This window comes from Monopterus albus, unplaced genomic scaffold (assembly GCF_001952655.1).
Source record: "Monopterus albus unplaced genomic scaffold, M_albus_1.0 scaffold98.1, whole genome shotgun sequence".
NCBI classification, from domain to species: Eukaryota; Metazoa; Chordata; class Actinopteri; order Synbranchiformes; family Synbranchidae; genus Monopterus; species Monopterus albus.
Genome location: NW_018127978.1, coordinates 1,412,177 through 1,428,712, shown reverse-complemented (window position 1 = coordinate 1,428,712; position 16,536 = coordinate 1,412,177). Strand labels below are relative to the sequence as shown.

Genomic DNA, 16,536 nt, shown 5'->3' with positions numbered 1-16,536 from the left:
TGTACAAGTAAAGGTAAGACCATAAACTTTTATTATTTCTAGTTAGAAATAAGCTCAACTGGAATAAATTTTAACCTCAAATTAAATATGGGTCACGTTTGTGTGAAGAATGCTGATATGAGATATAAAACATAACGCATTGTCTGTTAACAGACAATTTGTATTTGTAAATCTGACTGTAAAAGGGTTGGCGCCTCACCAGCTGTCAACCTCACCGCACGTCACTGGTATATAAAGATGGTTTAAACATCCAATGTAGTGTGCAAAGTGGTTTATAACAGACTGCAATGTATGTGTTTGGAAGTAAATCAGCTGTTACAGCATTACTGTGTTAAGTGCATGTCCTTAGCGTTGATAATAACCGTGCAAACATTTAGTCAATGATTAATGGATATAGTGCACTTCTAAACAGATTTTTAAAGGTGCGTATTGGATCTAATGTCTCTTAAATAAATAAACCAGGTACTACTTGTTTACAAGAACAAATGTGGGGGCTCAGTGTTAGCAGAACACAGGTGGTGTGAAAACTATGTGCCACCTATGTTAATTACTCCGCCTGTGACTGAATGAACTCCTCACATAAGAAAACCAAATTTAAAAACATCACAAGGGGATTTATTCCACATTACACCAGCAGGGGAAAGTCCTTCCTGTCCTCTAATAAAAGTGGTTAGAGAATAAGAGGAGCTCCACCCGGTGGTCAGAGCCGATCACTGCGGCAGGAGGCAGGACAGAGGAAGAGAGATGTATTTTCATCAACAAATTGCAAATAAATTAAAGTTAGGAGGTGAGTGAGCACAAAGCTGGATGAAGCAAGGAGGAAAGAGCATCAAAAAAGACAAGGACAAGCTGCTGGGTCTGAAATGGGGCACAAGCATCAACTGTGGCATCATGACATGTAGGAAGCAGCTGCAGCAGCAGTGGAGCAGGCGCTGTTGAAAGACGAGGTCACAGCATGTGAGCTCTACAGAACTGTGTGTGTGCTGTCGTTCCAGGAGTTCAGCGTGGCAGATGGCTGATTCGATGGTGAGCACTGCGGTCCAGAATGGGGTGGAGCCTGGACGGACCCAATGACTGCTGTACAAACTTCCTGTCTATGCTACAAACAAATAGATCGCCATGGAGATGCTGATGTGTGACACTGCCGTATGATTGGACACAGGCCTGGCTTAAACGTGAAATCGACTCTGCTGCCTTACCACTGTTTTCTTCTAGCTTTGCTGCTGCATTTATGTTTGAGTCCATGAACAAGAGGTTTTCCCAAATCCTGCATCAGTTTATAGACTGAGCTCCTTCCAGACATGCAGTGTTGTGAGTGTCGGGTCACCAAGAAGGCCTGTGGGTCTACATCATTTAATCAACCACAAATTTCATAGAAACATGCTCCACTGAAGTAGACTGTAGAATACACACACCCATCATGGCCAACATCTGGTTTTAAGATCTGAGGTGCTTTAGCTGCTGGTGACAGAAAACTGGGATTCAAAAACTGACGGAGGACTTGGTTTTACAATTTGCATTTCAGCTTAAAGCCCCTCTAGCTAACTTTAGCCCTCAAACTCTCAGCTGTTACAGAGTGAGAATCAAAGCTGAAAAAATGTAGGAAAAAAACAACTAGACTAGGTTTTCACCTCTTATCCAAGAGGCTTCATCAGTTCTGCCCGACTGGCGTTGAGTCAGGGACATTTATCCCCATCAGTGGTGTTTCAGTCCAACAATGTCCCCTTCTCCCTCCACTCCTGCCCTGTTGGTGAAACTACATCATCTGGAATAACTCCAAATTACAACCAGGTACAAAACTGAAAAGCTAACGTTAGCCTGCTAATGATGCTGACATATACACGACTACATGAAGCAAGGCAGCAGCTCCTTTCTTTACCCGTACTGGGAATTTACATTCAAAATGAGGGGTTAGCATATCTATGTATGGATTTAATGGGTTTACTGATTTCCACAGCTTGCTAGAGAGAGCAGGGGAAAGTGTAACCAAAAAGCTGAGCGTGACACCAGGAGCCTGATCAGTCAGAACAGAGACCAGTAAAGCGTTAGCAACAGACAGCAAGGGGATCTGAGTGACTGAAACAGCTGCATGTGGAGATGAGGCTTCATTAAACACACCAGAGGAAAAAAATAGACTTGAAAACCAGAGGCTGTGTGGACGGAACCAGATCTAAACACTAATGGAGGATTTGGGAAATGATCCATTAGGATCAAAGCTTTCAAAAATCCTGTTCACACTTGACGGTTAAATCAGATCCTAACGTGGACAGGATAGAACAAGATGTTATTGTGAAGCATAAATAATTAAAGTATCCTGAGCTGAAGTTGTAATATTTTGATGGTGCAGCAGAGACCTTAGGATATGGAAACACAGTGAAACCATTTATATGATGTGTCCTGCAGAAACGGTTTAAAAGCAGTGTGTTTAGCAGTGGGGATTTTACTGCATGTCTGGAAAACCATGCAATGTGATGGATCATGGCTGCCTGTGGAGTTTCAAACAGAGAATTCTACAGCTGCCTAGAAAGAAATCTAAAAACTGACTGTAAAATGGTCAAAAACCCCGTTTACATCTGTATCAGCACCAGCATCTGGAGTCTGTAACACCGGCCGTGACTGAAATGCTACACACATTTATAGACTGTTCTCAAATTTTATAACTATCACCTTTCCAAACAATTTTTAATCTTCTGATAAACAGGCAGAAAAAAGGACAGAAATATTCAAAAGAACTGGTGCAGGTCAGGTTTAGCAGTCAGGTATGAACAGGTCAGATGTGTGAATGAATTTAGTCAGCTGGTCTATTTGTTGTTCTTTTGTGCTTTTTATCTTGTTTAGCAAACCTCACAGCCTCAAGCTTCTGTCACTGCAGCAGAGGAGCAACTCACATGTTAGCTTTTTTAAATTTTTATCTGATGCTGGTTTGGGGGTGGGGGGGTACTGAATGTTTGAGAGTAATAAACCTGAGATGTTTCTAAAACTACATTTTCTTTGCTCTGCATTTTAATTCTGATTTACCAAAGGGTTAAATATTACATGTATTTATTACCAGTTGTTAGAGATTTAACCAGCGGCTGCCAACATTTTTGTGACCTCTTGAACAAAACCAGCATCTAGTTTTGTCTTTGTGTCACATTGTCATGTTTACTTGTTAGCAGTTCCACCAGACTTTTCTGTTCCTAATATTCTGCCCCTCTCATGCATGTCATTGGGGAGGACACACCTCTGAATCTAATGCAGTGCAGTAAAACACCACCTCTAGGACCTCACTAATAAACATAGAATTGAAATTATACATTTTTTTAGAATTTCGCTGAAAACTGAAACATTGAGCTTCATAAACACAGATGGGAAGGAGGAAGCGTTCCACTGAAGTAAATACAATTGTACAGGTGCGACTATGTGGCCAGTGAGTGGATGAAATAAAGTGCTGATACTTTTGTTAGTAAACCGTTAAGGACAGGATAGTCAGACTAGTCAGGTGCTAAAGGGTGTGTCTGCTGGGCTTCTTCCTCTACTTTCTGAGATCAAGTCCCGCACAAAACCCACTCCAAATGTTGTTATAGTGTATAAACAGATACATTTGTCATTTTCGGACACACTGATTCGCTGCAAATGTTGCAAGGTGCACCTGAGTCTGACAGCACCAGCAGACAGTATGAGGTTCCTCTGCTTCTGATGCAGTTTGTGTGAACTGGACTGTTGAGAAATAAAAAAACAAAGACCAGTGGAGTTCTGGAAAATGTGCCTTTATTTTGTGGTTGTACAACAACAGTCGTTTGCGTCTCAGCTCTACAGACATTTGAGGATGGTGAAGTTACAGGCAGTTCCTCTTGGACACCCACACAGCTTCCCGATCCTCGGACCTTTACGCACCGCACACTGCTCCCCTGCGTCACACTGACACACAAACACGCACACAGGTCACATGACAAAAACATTTCAGTACACACAAACTGAAATTTAGTGGGCAGAACAGCAGTTAGCACCGTCTCCTCACAGCAAGAAGATTCCACGTTCGAACCTGGAGTTTCTGTGTGCAGTCTGCATGTCCTCCCTGTGCCCGAGTGGGTTCTCTCCGGGTACTCCGGCTTCCTCCCACAGTCCAAAGACATGCAGCTTAGGTTGACTGGCGACTCTAAATTGCCCCTAGGAGTGAGTGTGAGTGGGTGTGGTTGTTTGTCTACATGTCATGTATGTATGGAAACTACTGTAGGACAAACTCAAACATATCTTTTAATTTGTACAATCTGCAGAATAAATGTAATGTCACTGTAAATTAGATATGATTTGTAGTGACTGGGATAAACGTGTCAGTGTCATCGTTTACATCATGAAGAAGTGTCTGTACCATTTGCTCAATGTAACAATCTTTACACCAAAGAAGCAGACACCAGCCTGTTCTGTGGATTTTTAGGAGACTGCTTTGGGAAGACAAGTTAAATGTTTTCGACACAGACCGGCACAAACTAGACTGCGTCCACCTGCACTGTGTTTGGATGGAAACAGCTGGGAAAATCTGCACACATAAAACCCAAACTACCTAACAGACACCACTCCAATCAGAGAAGAGTAAGTCGAAGTTCTTACTGAGGGAAGCCAGCTGAGTTTCTTCTCTGATGGCAGCTGTTTGCTCTTCAGCTTCTCCAGGACTTCCTGTAGCGCCTCAATCTGTGGAGGAAAAATGATTTCAGGTGTGAAGACTAAAAACACAACAGAAAAACAACCCACAAACTCCATGGTGGGTGTGTTTGGTTTACTTTGCTACTTTTACGTCTTTATATTTGGAGAATGGTTTGTTGATCCTGCACTTCCCCACGAAAATGAGACAATGCAGCTCAATGGTTCATCCTCCAGTAACATTAATGTCATTACAAGTCCAGAACCCCAAGCCCAGAAAAAAACTCCACAGAAAATCCTCATAACCCGACACTCTAACCTGCAAGGGTTTGGTACCTCTAATTATTGATTAAATCAGTCATTTCTCAAGTAATGTTATCATTTTACCCACACAGTAAGACCTCCACCAGCTGAAAATCAGCTCAAATGAACCCAGTCCTCCCTCCTTCCACACAGGTAAACATGAGAACTCACCAGTTCTTTCTCCTCTTGTGTCTTGATGGTGTCGTCCTCAGACGATCGCTCCTCTATCAGCTCCTCACAGCTCGTCAGAACAACCAGCAGCCAGCAGGAGGCGCTGAGCAGAAGCATCCTGCCGCTAACCATGACTCAGACTGGGCTGAAGGCTCAGGGACGCTGAGGTATGCTGGGAGATGATCGGGACTCTGGACACCCCTGACTGTCCTCCAGTTACTGACGCAGAGTCTCGCACACAACGGTTTTTATGTGAGCAGCTCTGACGTCAGTTTGACAATATTTACCTGTCGCTAATGAGACAATGGGCCAACTCACGTCCGAGGTCAGCAGGGAGGGAACCTCTGCTCCTTCAGATGCAATGTGAGGACAGGACTGTAGAGAGCTTTCTGTGCTCAGTGACTGCCAACAGCATTTTAAAAAGTAGAAGTGTTTCCTGCTGCCATTTAGAAATTAGATTCAAGACCTTTTAACACCTGTTTCAAACTGGCCAAACTGGTTGAAGGAGGACTGAAAAAAAGTTGGCACAATAAGGCCTACAACTGTTCATTAAGGACACCAACTTATGGGCACTTCCATCACATCTGTAACATAAGTCTGTGCTAGTAATTTAATGTGACATGGACCCAGCAAAGCAGCATAAAAATCATAGATGGATTAAACTAATTCAAAAGGGCAATTCTGTAAAGTCTCCTGCAGCTCAATGTACAAGAGGTCATCTTCTGACAGCCACAACTCACACATTTAATAACAACGCTACACAGTCAGTTTAAGGTCAATTTAAGACATTTTAAAACATTCCCAGGACTTCGTTATAAAATTCAATGGCTTTTAAAACTTTTCCAGACCTGCAGATACCCTGAGGTATGCAGATCAACAACAGCAACAGCAGCCTCAGTGTGACAGGAAGAGGTGCGGCTCTGTGTGTCACCGTTTACGTCAAACCACATAAAGCTGATTTAATGTGTCTGACCTCTGACGGACGGGATCAACTAGGCAGAAATCTAATCAGCTGTTGCACACTGGTAGGTCAGTTTGGCTTCAACCTGCACAGCCACAGAGCAAATATTACAAACGTACTAGCGATTAAAAAGGAAAAACTCAAACATAAAGTGATGACATGCACGTGGACTGAGAATAAATGTGCATGTGGTTTGTTGCTGGTTTGGCTGCAGCTCTGTTTACAAACAGAGCAGCCCTGTGTTCTCCTCTCAGCGTGAGAAGGGAAGGGCAGAGCTGACACTGGAAATTATTATTGAAAAAAGTCTGACTATTGAATATTTTAAAAGTCAAAGTCATACTGAGAGCAAAGTTGTAACTGTATAAGAAGAAAATTATAATATTACAAGAAACTATAGTACCTTTTTAATGGAGATAAGGTAATTATCTAAGGTTCAGGAGCAGGAACCCCCCCATACTCTTATGCCTCTGCTGGGGGTCTGCTGGTGCCCAAGAGCAGCGCACACCTCCTTAGCCTTCCCCTAAACTGTCAAGTTCACAAGTATTCTCTATCCTTATACCTCACACTTAGTGAGGGCAGGTCTGTGCTACTGACATTTTAGCTGAGAAAGTCTAATAGTTCAAGAATATTGATGTAATTTATCAGAAGAGCACAGAACCACTACTAGGGGTAACATATTCTACCAGGACATATAGGAGGGGTGGGCTGCCTTTTACTTGTCTATACACAGGGCACCACTGTCTCATACTCCGAAGTGGCAGAAAAATAATGGATAGATTAAGCAGATGAAAAACAAAGTTAACTTTGGGGTCAACTCGACACATACTTCAGTTCATGAGCTTCCTGGCAGGCCAAAGTTAGAACCCATGTCACTGTCTATAAAAGAACCTTTGTAAATGACATTTAAGACTCTTTACTATCTTCTAAGGATCTTTTGAAGGAACTGGAATCATTGTTTGAGACTTTAAGGCTTTTCAGGTCCTCTTGCTCTGCTGGTGTGCAGCTCTGCATTTCCTCCTTTCTACAACAGCTGCTTCATTAACTGCGATTCAAACTAAATTAAATCATAACACAGTACATCTTATGTTGTCCTCTCTGATGTAAACCAACTCCACATGGTGCTGGTGGGGTTAAGTGCTTTCTGCCAGGGGCACTGCTCCAGTGAAAACCAGCTCTACTGTTTCGTGGAGTCACAGGGGACACTGTTTCTGTCGATCTTAGGCCACACTAAAAGTCATTCACCTCCAGTGCACTTGGGCGCAGACAGAGATAGGCATAACAAAGAGCAGGGACAGAAGCCGTCCACCTTTTTAATAACAAAACACGCTTTGTTGCAACAGTTTTCCAACAGCTGAGTTTTCACTTCAGCTCTACACAGAATCAAACCAAAAACAGCACAGAGACACAACATCTCTCTAACTCTCTGAACACAAAGGTATTCTGCACTGTTTCGACGCACTGAATCCATCGATGTACAGGAGCATTTCCATGACAACAAATACAAATCTTTTTAAAATAGAGAAAAGAAATGGGGAAGTACACAGTGAATGCAAGACAACTGTCCCAGCTGCGTCTCATCCCATAATTCTGTCTTGGCTCTACAGCAGAAGGCAAAAGAACTGAAATGAATATGAAAGATGAGCAAGGACGCTCAGTTTTCAGACTGAAATACAGACATTGCAGGTGTATTATGGAACAACTCATCTTTGTCCTTGTGCTGATTAGCTGCACTTTAGGCGTTTGGATACAGAGCTACAGTTGCTGCCCTCTCACAGAACAAGAAGCAAAACATTTGTACAGTTAACATCAGTTCAGCTGTGGGGGTTTGGAGTTGACTGGGTAAATCAGTTGGTGTTTCTTTGACATTTAAAACTATACACTGATAATGTAGTGTTCGTTCTGTACCACACCACTTTGTCTCTTTCACTAAAATGGAAGATTTATTTCTTCTTGTTTTTTTTTTTTACTGGCTAAAATCTGAGCAGCAGGGGGGAGAGTTCCTTTTGCTCCAAAAAACACTGGAGCCTACATGTCCCATAATGCATCTGGACAGTGTCTGGACATTTGTAGTCTGCTGACATCAACAGGCCAAAGCTGATGTCATGCAACCGTTTTCACTGAGGAGGAAACTAAACTGTGTGAAAACTGGTGGAGTGGCCCTTAACGTAGAGAATTACTGATGTTTGTGTTAAACGAAGTGTGCAAACTCAGGTGAGTGTAACTAAAGTTTGTGATCAGAGTGAGCTCTCACCTCAGTCTTTGGATGCTGACCTGAACTGCTGCTCAGCCTGAAAATACAGGAATACACACCAGTACACAAACACACATTTTTCTTCACAGGTAAACAAACAACAAACTGTGTGGTTTATTGCCTTTAAAAAATAAACAACAAAAGCTTAAAATCAATTCTGAATCAGACTGAGTTGAAGGTCTAAACAGTTCATTTCTCACCAGAAGAAAATATCAAAACTAAACCTGGAGCTGAGCTGATGAGAAATGTTTGGATAAACATGAACCTGCTGTGTTTGTGTTGTTAGAGTGTGTTTAGAACGACTACATGTTACTGACCATGTAGCTGCCAGTGTAGTAACCACACATGTACCAGAGCATCAACATGCTGTCCAAGGTGCCGTCGATGGCTGGAGAACTGCCGGACTCTTTCTCGCCAATCGACCACGGAGGAGGAGGGAAGAAGGAAGGAGGGCCCTGAAGAAGAGACACTGTGAGACTCAGAGGAAAAACCATCAATAAGATTGTGTTTAATAAATGTTTTACCCCTAAGCCCGACAGAGGAGGAAATTGAGGGAACAGAGGGAGGCTACGATTGGCAGCTTTCTCTGATTCATTTCTCTGCTGGTCTCCTCCTCTCGTCTTGTCATCTCCATCTCTCTCAACTTTGCTCTGACTGCTGGACCTCTCTTTAGCCTGCTGACACACAAACAACAAGCAATGTGTCCATGAACACGGCGGTGGCAACAAAGACCCAGAGGTCAGGTCTGAGTCAGAGAGCTGCTTTCAAATAAAATAAAATCCTTCAGCTTTACTGAGGTGAGCAGGTGTTTCTGCTTATACATACTGCAACACATTAGCAAATGTATGATCCAGTGCCCTCTGTCTGAAGGCACTTTTCATGACCAGACCAATTCCAGGAAGTGGGACCCTGAGCTCTGGGTTCCAGGACAGAAAACTCAGCTCCAGCTCAGAAGTTGGTTTAACAGTTTTCAGAAAAGGTCTGATTTTTTTCATACAAACAAACCAAGTCATGTCGCAGGTTAATTGTTGCCAAGGGGAGATTTAGCTTCACTTCGTGTACACCAGAGAAACATACAGATATTCACACAACACAGACACCAAATATTCATGCCTCCATTCCCAACCTTCTATATACACACACACGGATGTGAACAGCAGCATCACAGATGCAATCTGTTTCAAGACAGAACATCTGCAAAAAGCAGCAGCAGCAGCAAGGAACAGGCAACGGAAACAGTTTGCATATAACATGAAGTCTCTGCTGGGCTCATCAGTACTGTGCCAATCAAAGCTGAGTTTACTGCCAATAATGAGCCCCAAACATTAAAAAGTTAACCTGTCCAGCAGGTTAACTAACCTAACCCTAACCCCCCCTTCTGTCGAACAGTGACATGATTCAAGGCTGTTTTAATTTTCTCACTACACATGAACTGTGGCTGACAGGTTGGCTCAGTGCTACAGACACATTTCAGTCAATACTGAATCCAGGTCTGTACCTTTCGAATGGCTTTGATGGGTCCGTGGAGCTCGTTGTGGGTCAGCAGGCTGCTGACGTCCAGTTCCTCCTCATTGTTGTAACCATCAAAGCGAACACGGCAGCGCTGACCGTGGACCCACAGAATCACGGCTGGATAAACCAGACCATCCTCTGAATACACAGCCCGACAACGAGAACCAGGTTTCCAGTCCTGAAGCACAAACGTCAATGAGATCTGGATTTAATTCACTGTCACCATTACAGATTACCATGAAAAGCATGTCTGAGTTTTTATCTTAAGGTATCACATTTTCAGTTTAAAGCATAAATTTATTTCTGTTCAGTGTAACGGTTAAACTGGAACGGACAAGCTATGAATTCTAGTTTGCAGGGTTTTAACATTTTACAGATTTTTCAGCTTGACTGATCAAGTGTTCTTTTAGCACATACAGTGCCTTGCGAAAGTATTCGGCCCCCTTGAACTTTGCGACCTTTTGCCACATTTCAGGCTTCAAACATAAAGATATAAAACTGTAATTTTTTGTGAAGAATCAACAACAAGTGGGACACAATCATGAAGTGGAACGAAATTTATTGGATATTTCAAACTTTTTTAACAAATAAAAAACTGAAAAATTGGGCGTGCAAAATTATTCAACCCCCTTAAGTTAATACGTTGTAGCGCCACCTTTTGCTGCGATTACAGCTGTAAATCGCTTGGGGTATGTCTCTATCAGTTTTGCACATCGAGAGACTGAAATTTTTGCCCATGCCTCCTTGCAAAACAGCTCGAGCTCAGTGAGGTTGGATGGAGAGCATTTGTGAACAGCAGTTTTCAGTTCTTTCCACAGATTCTCGATTGGATTCAGGTCTGGACTTTGACTTGGCCATTCTAACACCTGGATATGTTTATTTGTGAACCATTCCATTGTAGATTTTGCTTTATGTTTTGGATCATTGTCTTGTTGGAAGACAAATCTCCGTCCCAGTCTCAGGTCTTTTGCAGACTCCATCAGGTTTCCTTCCAGAATGGTCCTGTATTTGGCTCCATCCATCTTCCCATCAATTTTAACCATCTTCCCTGTCCCTGCTGAAGAAAAGCAGGCCCAAACCATGATGCTGCCACCACCATGTTTGACAGTGGGGATGGTGTGTTCAGGGTGATGAGCTGTGTTGCTTTTACGCCAAACATAATGTTTTGCATTGTTGCCAAAAAGTTCGATTTTGGTTTCATCTGACCAGAGCACCTTCTTCCACATGTTTGGTGTGTCTCCCAGGTGGCTTGTGGCAAACTTTAAACGACACTTTTTATGGCTATCTTTAAGAAATGGCTTTCTTCTTGCCACTCTTCCATAAAGGCCAGATTTGTGCAGTATACGACTGATTGTTGTCCTATGGACAGAGTCTCCCACCTCAGCTGTAGATCTCTGCAGTTCATCCAGAGTGATCCTGGGCCTCTTGGCTGCATCTCTGATCAGTCTTCTCCTTGTATGAGCTGAAAGTTTAGAGGGACGGCCAGGTCTTGGTAAATTTGCAGTGGTCTGAAACTTCTTCCATTTCAATATTATCGCTTGCACAGTGCTCCTTGGGATGTTTAGCTTGGGAAATCTTTTTGTATCCAAATCCGGCTTTAAACTTCTCCACAACAGTATCTTGGACCTGCCTGGTGTGTTCCTTGTTCTTCATGATGCTCTCTGCGCTTTAAACGGAGCTCTGAGACTATCACAGTGCAGGTGCATTTATATGGAGACTTGATTCCACACAGGTGGATTCTATTTATCATTATTAGTCATTTAGGTCAACATTGGATCATTCAGAGATCCTCACTGAACTTCTGGAGAGAGTTTGCTGCACTGAAAGTAAAGGGGCTGAATAATTTTGCACGCCCAATTTTTCAGTTTTTTATTTGTTAAAAAAGTTTGAAATATCCAATAAATTTCGTTCCACTTCATGATTGTGTCCCACTTGTTGTTGATTCTTCACAAAAAATTACAGTTTTATATCTTTATGTTTGAAGCCTGAAATTTGGCAAAAGGTCGCAAAGTTCAAGGGGGCCGAATACTTTCGCAAGGCACTGTATATGTCAAACTCAGGCCCACAGTGTAAGCATATTTGGCCCGCGAAATAATTTCAAATGTTTATTAGAGCTGGCCAGCCACTATTATCGCACGCACCACTAATACTGCAAATCCCAGAATGCCTTGCTAGTGCGTTGGTGTGTCAATCAAAACCCAAAGCACCTTCTGTTGACATTCATTAGCAACCTCATGCTACCAGTCATCTCAGGCAAATTTAATCCAGCCCTCCCAAAAAAATGGCCAAACGAGAGATGGAAAACAGGAGCTTTCAAGACAGGTGGGAGGACGATTATCTATTCATTAAGGTAAAGGACAGACCTGTTTGTCTTGTGTGCGGAGCCAAAGTGGCTGTAACGAAAGAATATAACATAAGATGACACTATGAAATTAAACACCAAGACAAGTACAAGGACCTGGACGTGAAGCAGAAGCTCCAGAAGGTACAGGAGATGAAAAGAAGTCTGGTTTCATGGCAGAAAATGTTCACAAATCAATAAGAAACGAATGCCACTGATGTTTTTGTTTTATATGAAATTTGATTTCTCATTTGTTTATAATATTAAGCTTTGTTCGTTCCAAATTCAATGTTTAATCAACTTGTTTGTTTCCATATAAAAAAGTTTAGCATTATATATCCAGAGAGAAGGGAAAACATGCCCAATTTTATTCAATATTTCAATATATAGAGTCTGGCCTGCAACTTTGTCCTAGTTTTTAATTTTGGCCCACTGTGTATTTGAGTTTCATACCCCTGTTTTAGCACAACAAATAAGGGAGTTAGGGTTAACAGAATTGCCTCCACTAGGAACATTAGCCAGCTGGAGATGGTGCGTCACACATGCACACACAGGAGGCAAACACTAGAGCAGAGAACAGCAAGAAGTAACAGAAAACTTGCCAAAGACCATTTTTTGAGGTCCATGTCAATTTTAGACAGTTTTTCTAATCTCATCTGGTTCAAATCTGTGGTTTTCAACCAATGCAGCTGTAAATCTGACTCTTGTAGCGTTTTTCAGATTCCTATCAGATAGACATTATGAAAATCCCTCAGTATATTACATCATGGATAAACAACCACAGAGGCCCCCGAGCCTCTGAAATTTTAACATTTCTTGTTGGGAAGTCAATTGAATGTCTTGAAAATGGCTCAAAATAGTTACACACTAAATGCCTGTAAGCAGAGAAAAGGCCACTGCTGTGTTGTTTGTAGTGAATGTGGTTCTTGTTCAGTCTGAGGCTTCGTAAGGAGGGCTGGGGTCCGTTCAGATGTCTGTGCCCAGTGGCCGCTTGTCTTGGGATCTGCACATGATTATAGTCCATTCAGTTACTCTTCCTTTAAATGTTTAAGGTTTCTCTCTGTTCACCTTTTACCATCTACCAGTGTGTGTGGTGTGAAGTGTTGTGAGGTGTGTGTGAGGTATGATACCAGAGAGTCTGGGATCTGAGTCTGCAGAAGAGTGTTTGGACTCATGAGCGTGCTCAGTTCCATGTCCTCCTCGTTGCCATAGCCACTGAAACAAACTCTGCATCGCTCTCCATCCACCGCCACCACTGTCGCCAGATACACCTGCCCATCCCCTGACCACACTGCCCGACACTGAGCTCCCACCGCCCACTGATGGAGACAAAGATACATGTTCTAATGAACGCCACTGTCATTCATTCATTCATGACATTCATTATCTTCTTCAAGCCAAGGCAGCTTGATTTGTACAGCACATTTCAAATTCAGAGGCAAATAAAAGATCTGTACACTGGCAAAGAGAAGCATGAACATTAGAGACAGGCAATTAAAAGACTACAAAAATATCTATTAAGACAAAAAATGATGAAAAAAGTCAAAATGAAATATAGTACAAAAAAAGATTAGAAACAGCTATTAACACTGTAATCATCAGCCACTTGATTAGAAATTAATATTTGAAACTTTTGACACTAGTGGTGACACAATGAGTTTAATTACTGAAAGCAAAACCACTTTTTGTCAACATAACAGTTCACAGATTCCTATTTGTAATTTTCGAAGTGCATCAGATGCTGGTCCAGGTTCCAGACAAGCAGGTTAGTTCGTTTTTCATTTTAAAACTGGTGCTATACCCTGTCCCGACCAGTCTGCGTGTTCATTACCACTGACTGCGTGCTGGAGGTGTCAGCCTGTCCATTGTGCTGTCTGTAGACCTTCTCTGACTTCTCTCTGGTGTCTGTCTCCTCTGAGAATGCACATTCTGTCAGTCCCACATCCTGCACACACACAGAAACCCACAATCCAGAATTAGCAAAACATCACTATGCCAAATATTAACTTGAGTGCAAGAACAAAACCCACCCAACTCCATTCAAAAATTTGCCAAGTTCACAAGTAGGGACCTGCCTCACTAAGTATGAATGGAAGTATACAGACAAATAAATGAACTGTAAAAATGCTGAATGCTTGTGAATACTTGGTTGCTTGTGCACTAGTCAGTTTTGGAGAAGGTTAAGGAGGCCCCACTCTTGGGCAATGGGAGACCCCCACCAGGGACAGAAAAAGAGGGAAATGGTGTAAACAAACAACCTTGACAATGAAGCCCCAACATTAAGCAGCAACACTGTAAAACCTAAATGCTGAAATGAAGCTGTCAGCTTTACTACTGACTGCATACAGCCCAGGAGAAGCTGTGGTGAAATGCCTCACTAATATTAATCATTTCTGCTACACCTTCAGCAAAACTATAACGTATGAAATTTTAACTTTGTATTTGATGGTGGTGTTTGGTTATTTTTGATCATGTGTGGGCTTTTTTTTTTTTTTTTAAATATCCATAATTTCAAATTATTGTTTTCTTGCAGGAACGGTTACCAATTCGTTATTTTACTGACAATCCAACGGAACTTTTGATTATATTAGCAGTAAAACAATCATATATATATATATAAACTGAAATACACATTGCTTTTGTGTATTTTGTATCATTGTATCATGTATGAGTAAAATTTAAAAAGTAAATCGATTTAAAGTAGTCAGAATTTTGCCTGGATAGGTGAGCTGTTCTCTCGACACTTTTACAGCTGCCTCTTTGCAGCCCGGGAAAATTAGCTACTGTTAAAAAAAACTTTCTAAATAGATTTTTATGTCTGCAGCAACATATATCAAAATGTTAACCAAATGAACCTGTGGTATTTCCAATATGTCTTCAAATGCCGCTACCAGGGACGTTTCGTATTCAACAGCTGCTGTGACGTCCTCCACCTGCAAAAGAAAGAACGTTAGCTTAGGATTAGCAAGTAGCAGAGGACCTTAGCTAGATAGCAGGCAAGCTAAACGTATAGATTAGTGACTGGCGCTAAATAACGTTAGCGAAACTAACCGGTAAGTTAGCAGTAAGCTAGCTAACTGGCTAACACTATCGAACGTTTTTCCGTTATTAGACAGCATTAACGTTACAGTAATTGTCTACAATAATACAAAATAATTAAAATAATAAACACGTACCGGTACCACGACTCCTCGAATAACACCATTTTCTATCAGTTCAGTCATGGCTGACATTAGTTAAAGGACCAATCATTTCACAAACGTCACTAAAGATTTAACCGCCACAAATTTCTTCTTCTTCTTCTCTTCGTTTTCTGTCGGATTCCTAACCAACAATTGAGGCGCATACCGCCATTACTGCATCGGAGTGTGCACAGCATTAAGTTACCTGAGCTCTTGAAAAAAGGAGGAAAAAAACAACTACGTCCTAATCCTAACTCCACAGTGAAGCCGATTAATTCTCTTCTTAGATGCCTCGAATCCTTGCTCTGGACCCATTAGTACAATTGTACTCCTGGCCTGCTTCACAGGCTAACTCTCTGAGTATCTCTCTCTGAATTATATTTAGAACAATACATAATAACATGCTCAACATCTTCTGGAATTCCACATCACCAACAAAGATTTGAATGACTATTTCCCATTAAATATAAAATTGTTTTTATGCCTGCATGCCCTATCGCTAACCCTGTAAATGTTACCTCCTCTCCCCAGTTACGTTACATTGACCTGTTGCATTAACTTCTTCTTCTTTCGGCTGTTCCTGTTAGGGGTCGCCACAGCAAATCATCTGTTTCCACCTAACTCTATCCTCAGCATCTCACCCCAATTAACTTCATGTCCTCTTTTAGCACATCCATATATCTCCTCTTTGGCCTTCCTCTTGACCTCTTGCTTGGCAGCTCCATCTCCAACATCCTTCTACCAATATAACCACTATCCCTCCTCTGCACATGTCCAAACCATCTCAATCTGGCCTCTCTGACCTTGTCCCCAAAAACAGCCGACCTGAGCTGTCCCTCTGATGTGCTCGTTCCTAATCCTGTCCATCCTACTCACTCCTAAAGAGAACCTCAACATCCTCATTTCTGCTACCTCCATCTCTGCCTCTTGTCTTTTCCTCACTGCTACAGTCTCTAACCCATACAGCATAGCTGGTCTCACTACTGTCTTGTACACCTTTCCTTTGATTCTCACTGCCACTCTTCTGTCACACAACACTCCTGACATCTTTCTCCACCCACTCCAACCTGCCTGCACTCGCCTCTTCACCTCTTTCCTACACTCCCCATCACACTGAACTGTTGACCCCAAATACTTAAGCTCCTGCACCTTCTTGACCTCAGCCCCCTGTAACCTCACTGTTCCACTTCCCTCC

General features: G+C 42.1%; 3 protein-coding genes across 6 annotated transcripts in view; 1 reads left to right on the top strand and 2 right to left on the bottom strand.

Moving 5' to 3' along the window:
- The window catches only part of LOC109965213 (uncharacterized), an 18,344-nt gene extending 14,617 nt beyond the window's left edge, over positions 1–3,727 (top strand). The window contains exon 5 of the mRNA XM_020609063.1: positions 996–3,727. Coding sequence (XP_020464719.1) covers positions 996–997 — 2 coding nt within the window. The 3' untranslated portion in view covers positions 998–3,727. The remainder of the gene's footprint in view (positions 1–995) is intronic.
- Positions 3,728–3,776: 49 nt separating this feature from the next.
- LOC109965216 (cocaine- and amphetamine-regulated transcript protein-like) lies at positions 3,777–6,140 on the bottom strand. Of its 2 annotated transcripts, XM_020609064.1 has the most exons (3): positions 5,095–6,140; positions 4,591–4,671; positions 3,777–3,900 (listed from the first exon to the last, which is right to left on the bottom strand). In XM_020609064.1, exons 1-3 carry the CDS (start codon positions 5,224–5,226, stop codon positions 3,793–3,795), a joined length of 321 nt encoding a protein of 106 aa, XP_020464720.1. In that variant the 5' UTR covers positions 5,227–6,140; the 3' UTR covers positions 3,777–3,792. The 2 variants fall into 2 exon arrangements, 1 of the variants encoding a protein (XP_020464720.1); XR_002275609.1 differs by lacking the exons at positions 4,591–4,671; positions 5,095–6,140 and adding an exon at positions 4,025–4,120 and having other exon boundaries at positions 3,810–3,900.
- A 1,191-nt stretch (positions 6,141–7,331) lies between these two features.
- LOC109965212 (survival motor neuron protein-like) lies at positions 7,332–15,525 on the bottom strand. 3 transcript variants are annotated; one of them, XM_020609061.1, is made up of 9 exons: positions 15,336–15,525; positions 15,015–15,092; positions 13,991–14,104; positions 13,290–13,478; positions 9,805–9,996; positions 8,831–8,983; positions 8,624–8,761; positions 8,307–8,343; positions 7,332–7,674 (listed from the first exon to the last, which is right to left on the bottom strand). In XM_020609061.1, exons 1-8 carry the CDS (start codon positions 15,390–15,392, stop codon positions 8,308–8,310), a joined length of 957 nt encoding a protein of 318 aa, XP_020464717.1. In that variant the 5' UTR covers positions 15,393–15,525; the 3' UTR covers positions 7,332–7,674; position 8,307. The 3 variants fall into 3 exon arrangements, with proteins under 3 accessions (XP_020464717.1, XP_020464716.1, XP_020464718.1); XM_020609060.1 differs by having other exon boundaries at positions 7,332–7,653; positions 15,336–15,524; XM_020609062.1 differs by having other exon boundaries at positions 7,332–7,653; positions 8,831–8,980; positions 15,336–15,521.
- Between the last annotated feature and the right edge of the window lie 1,011 nt (positions 15,526–16,536).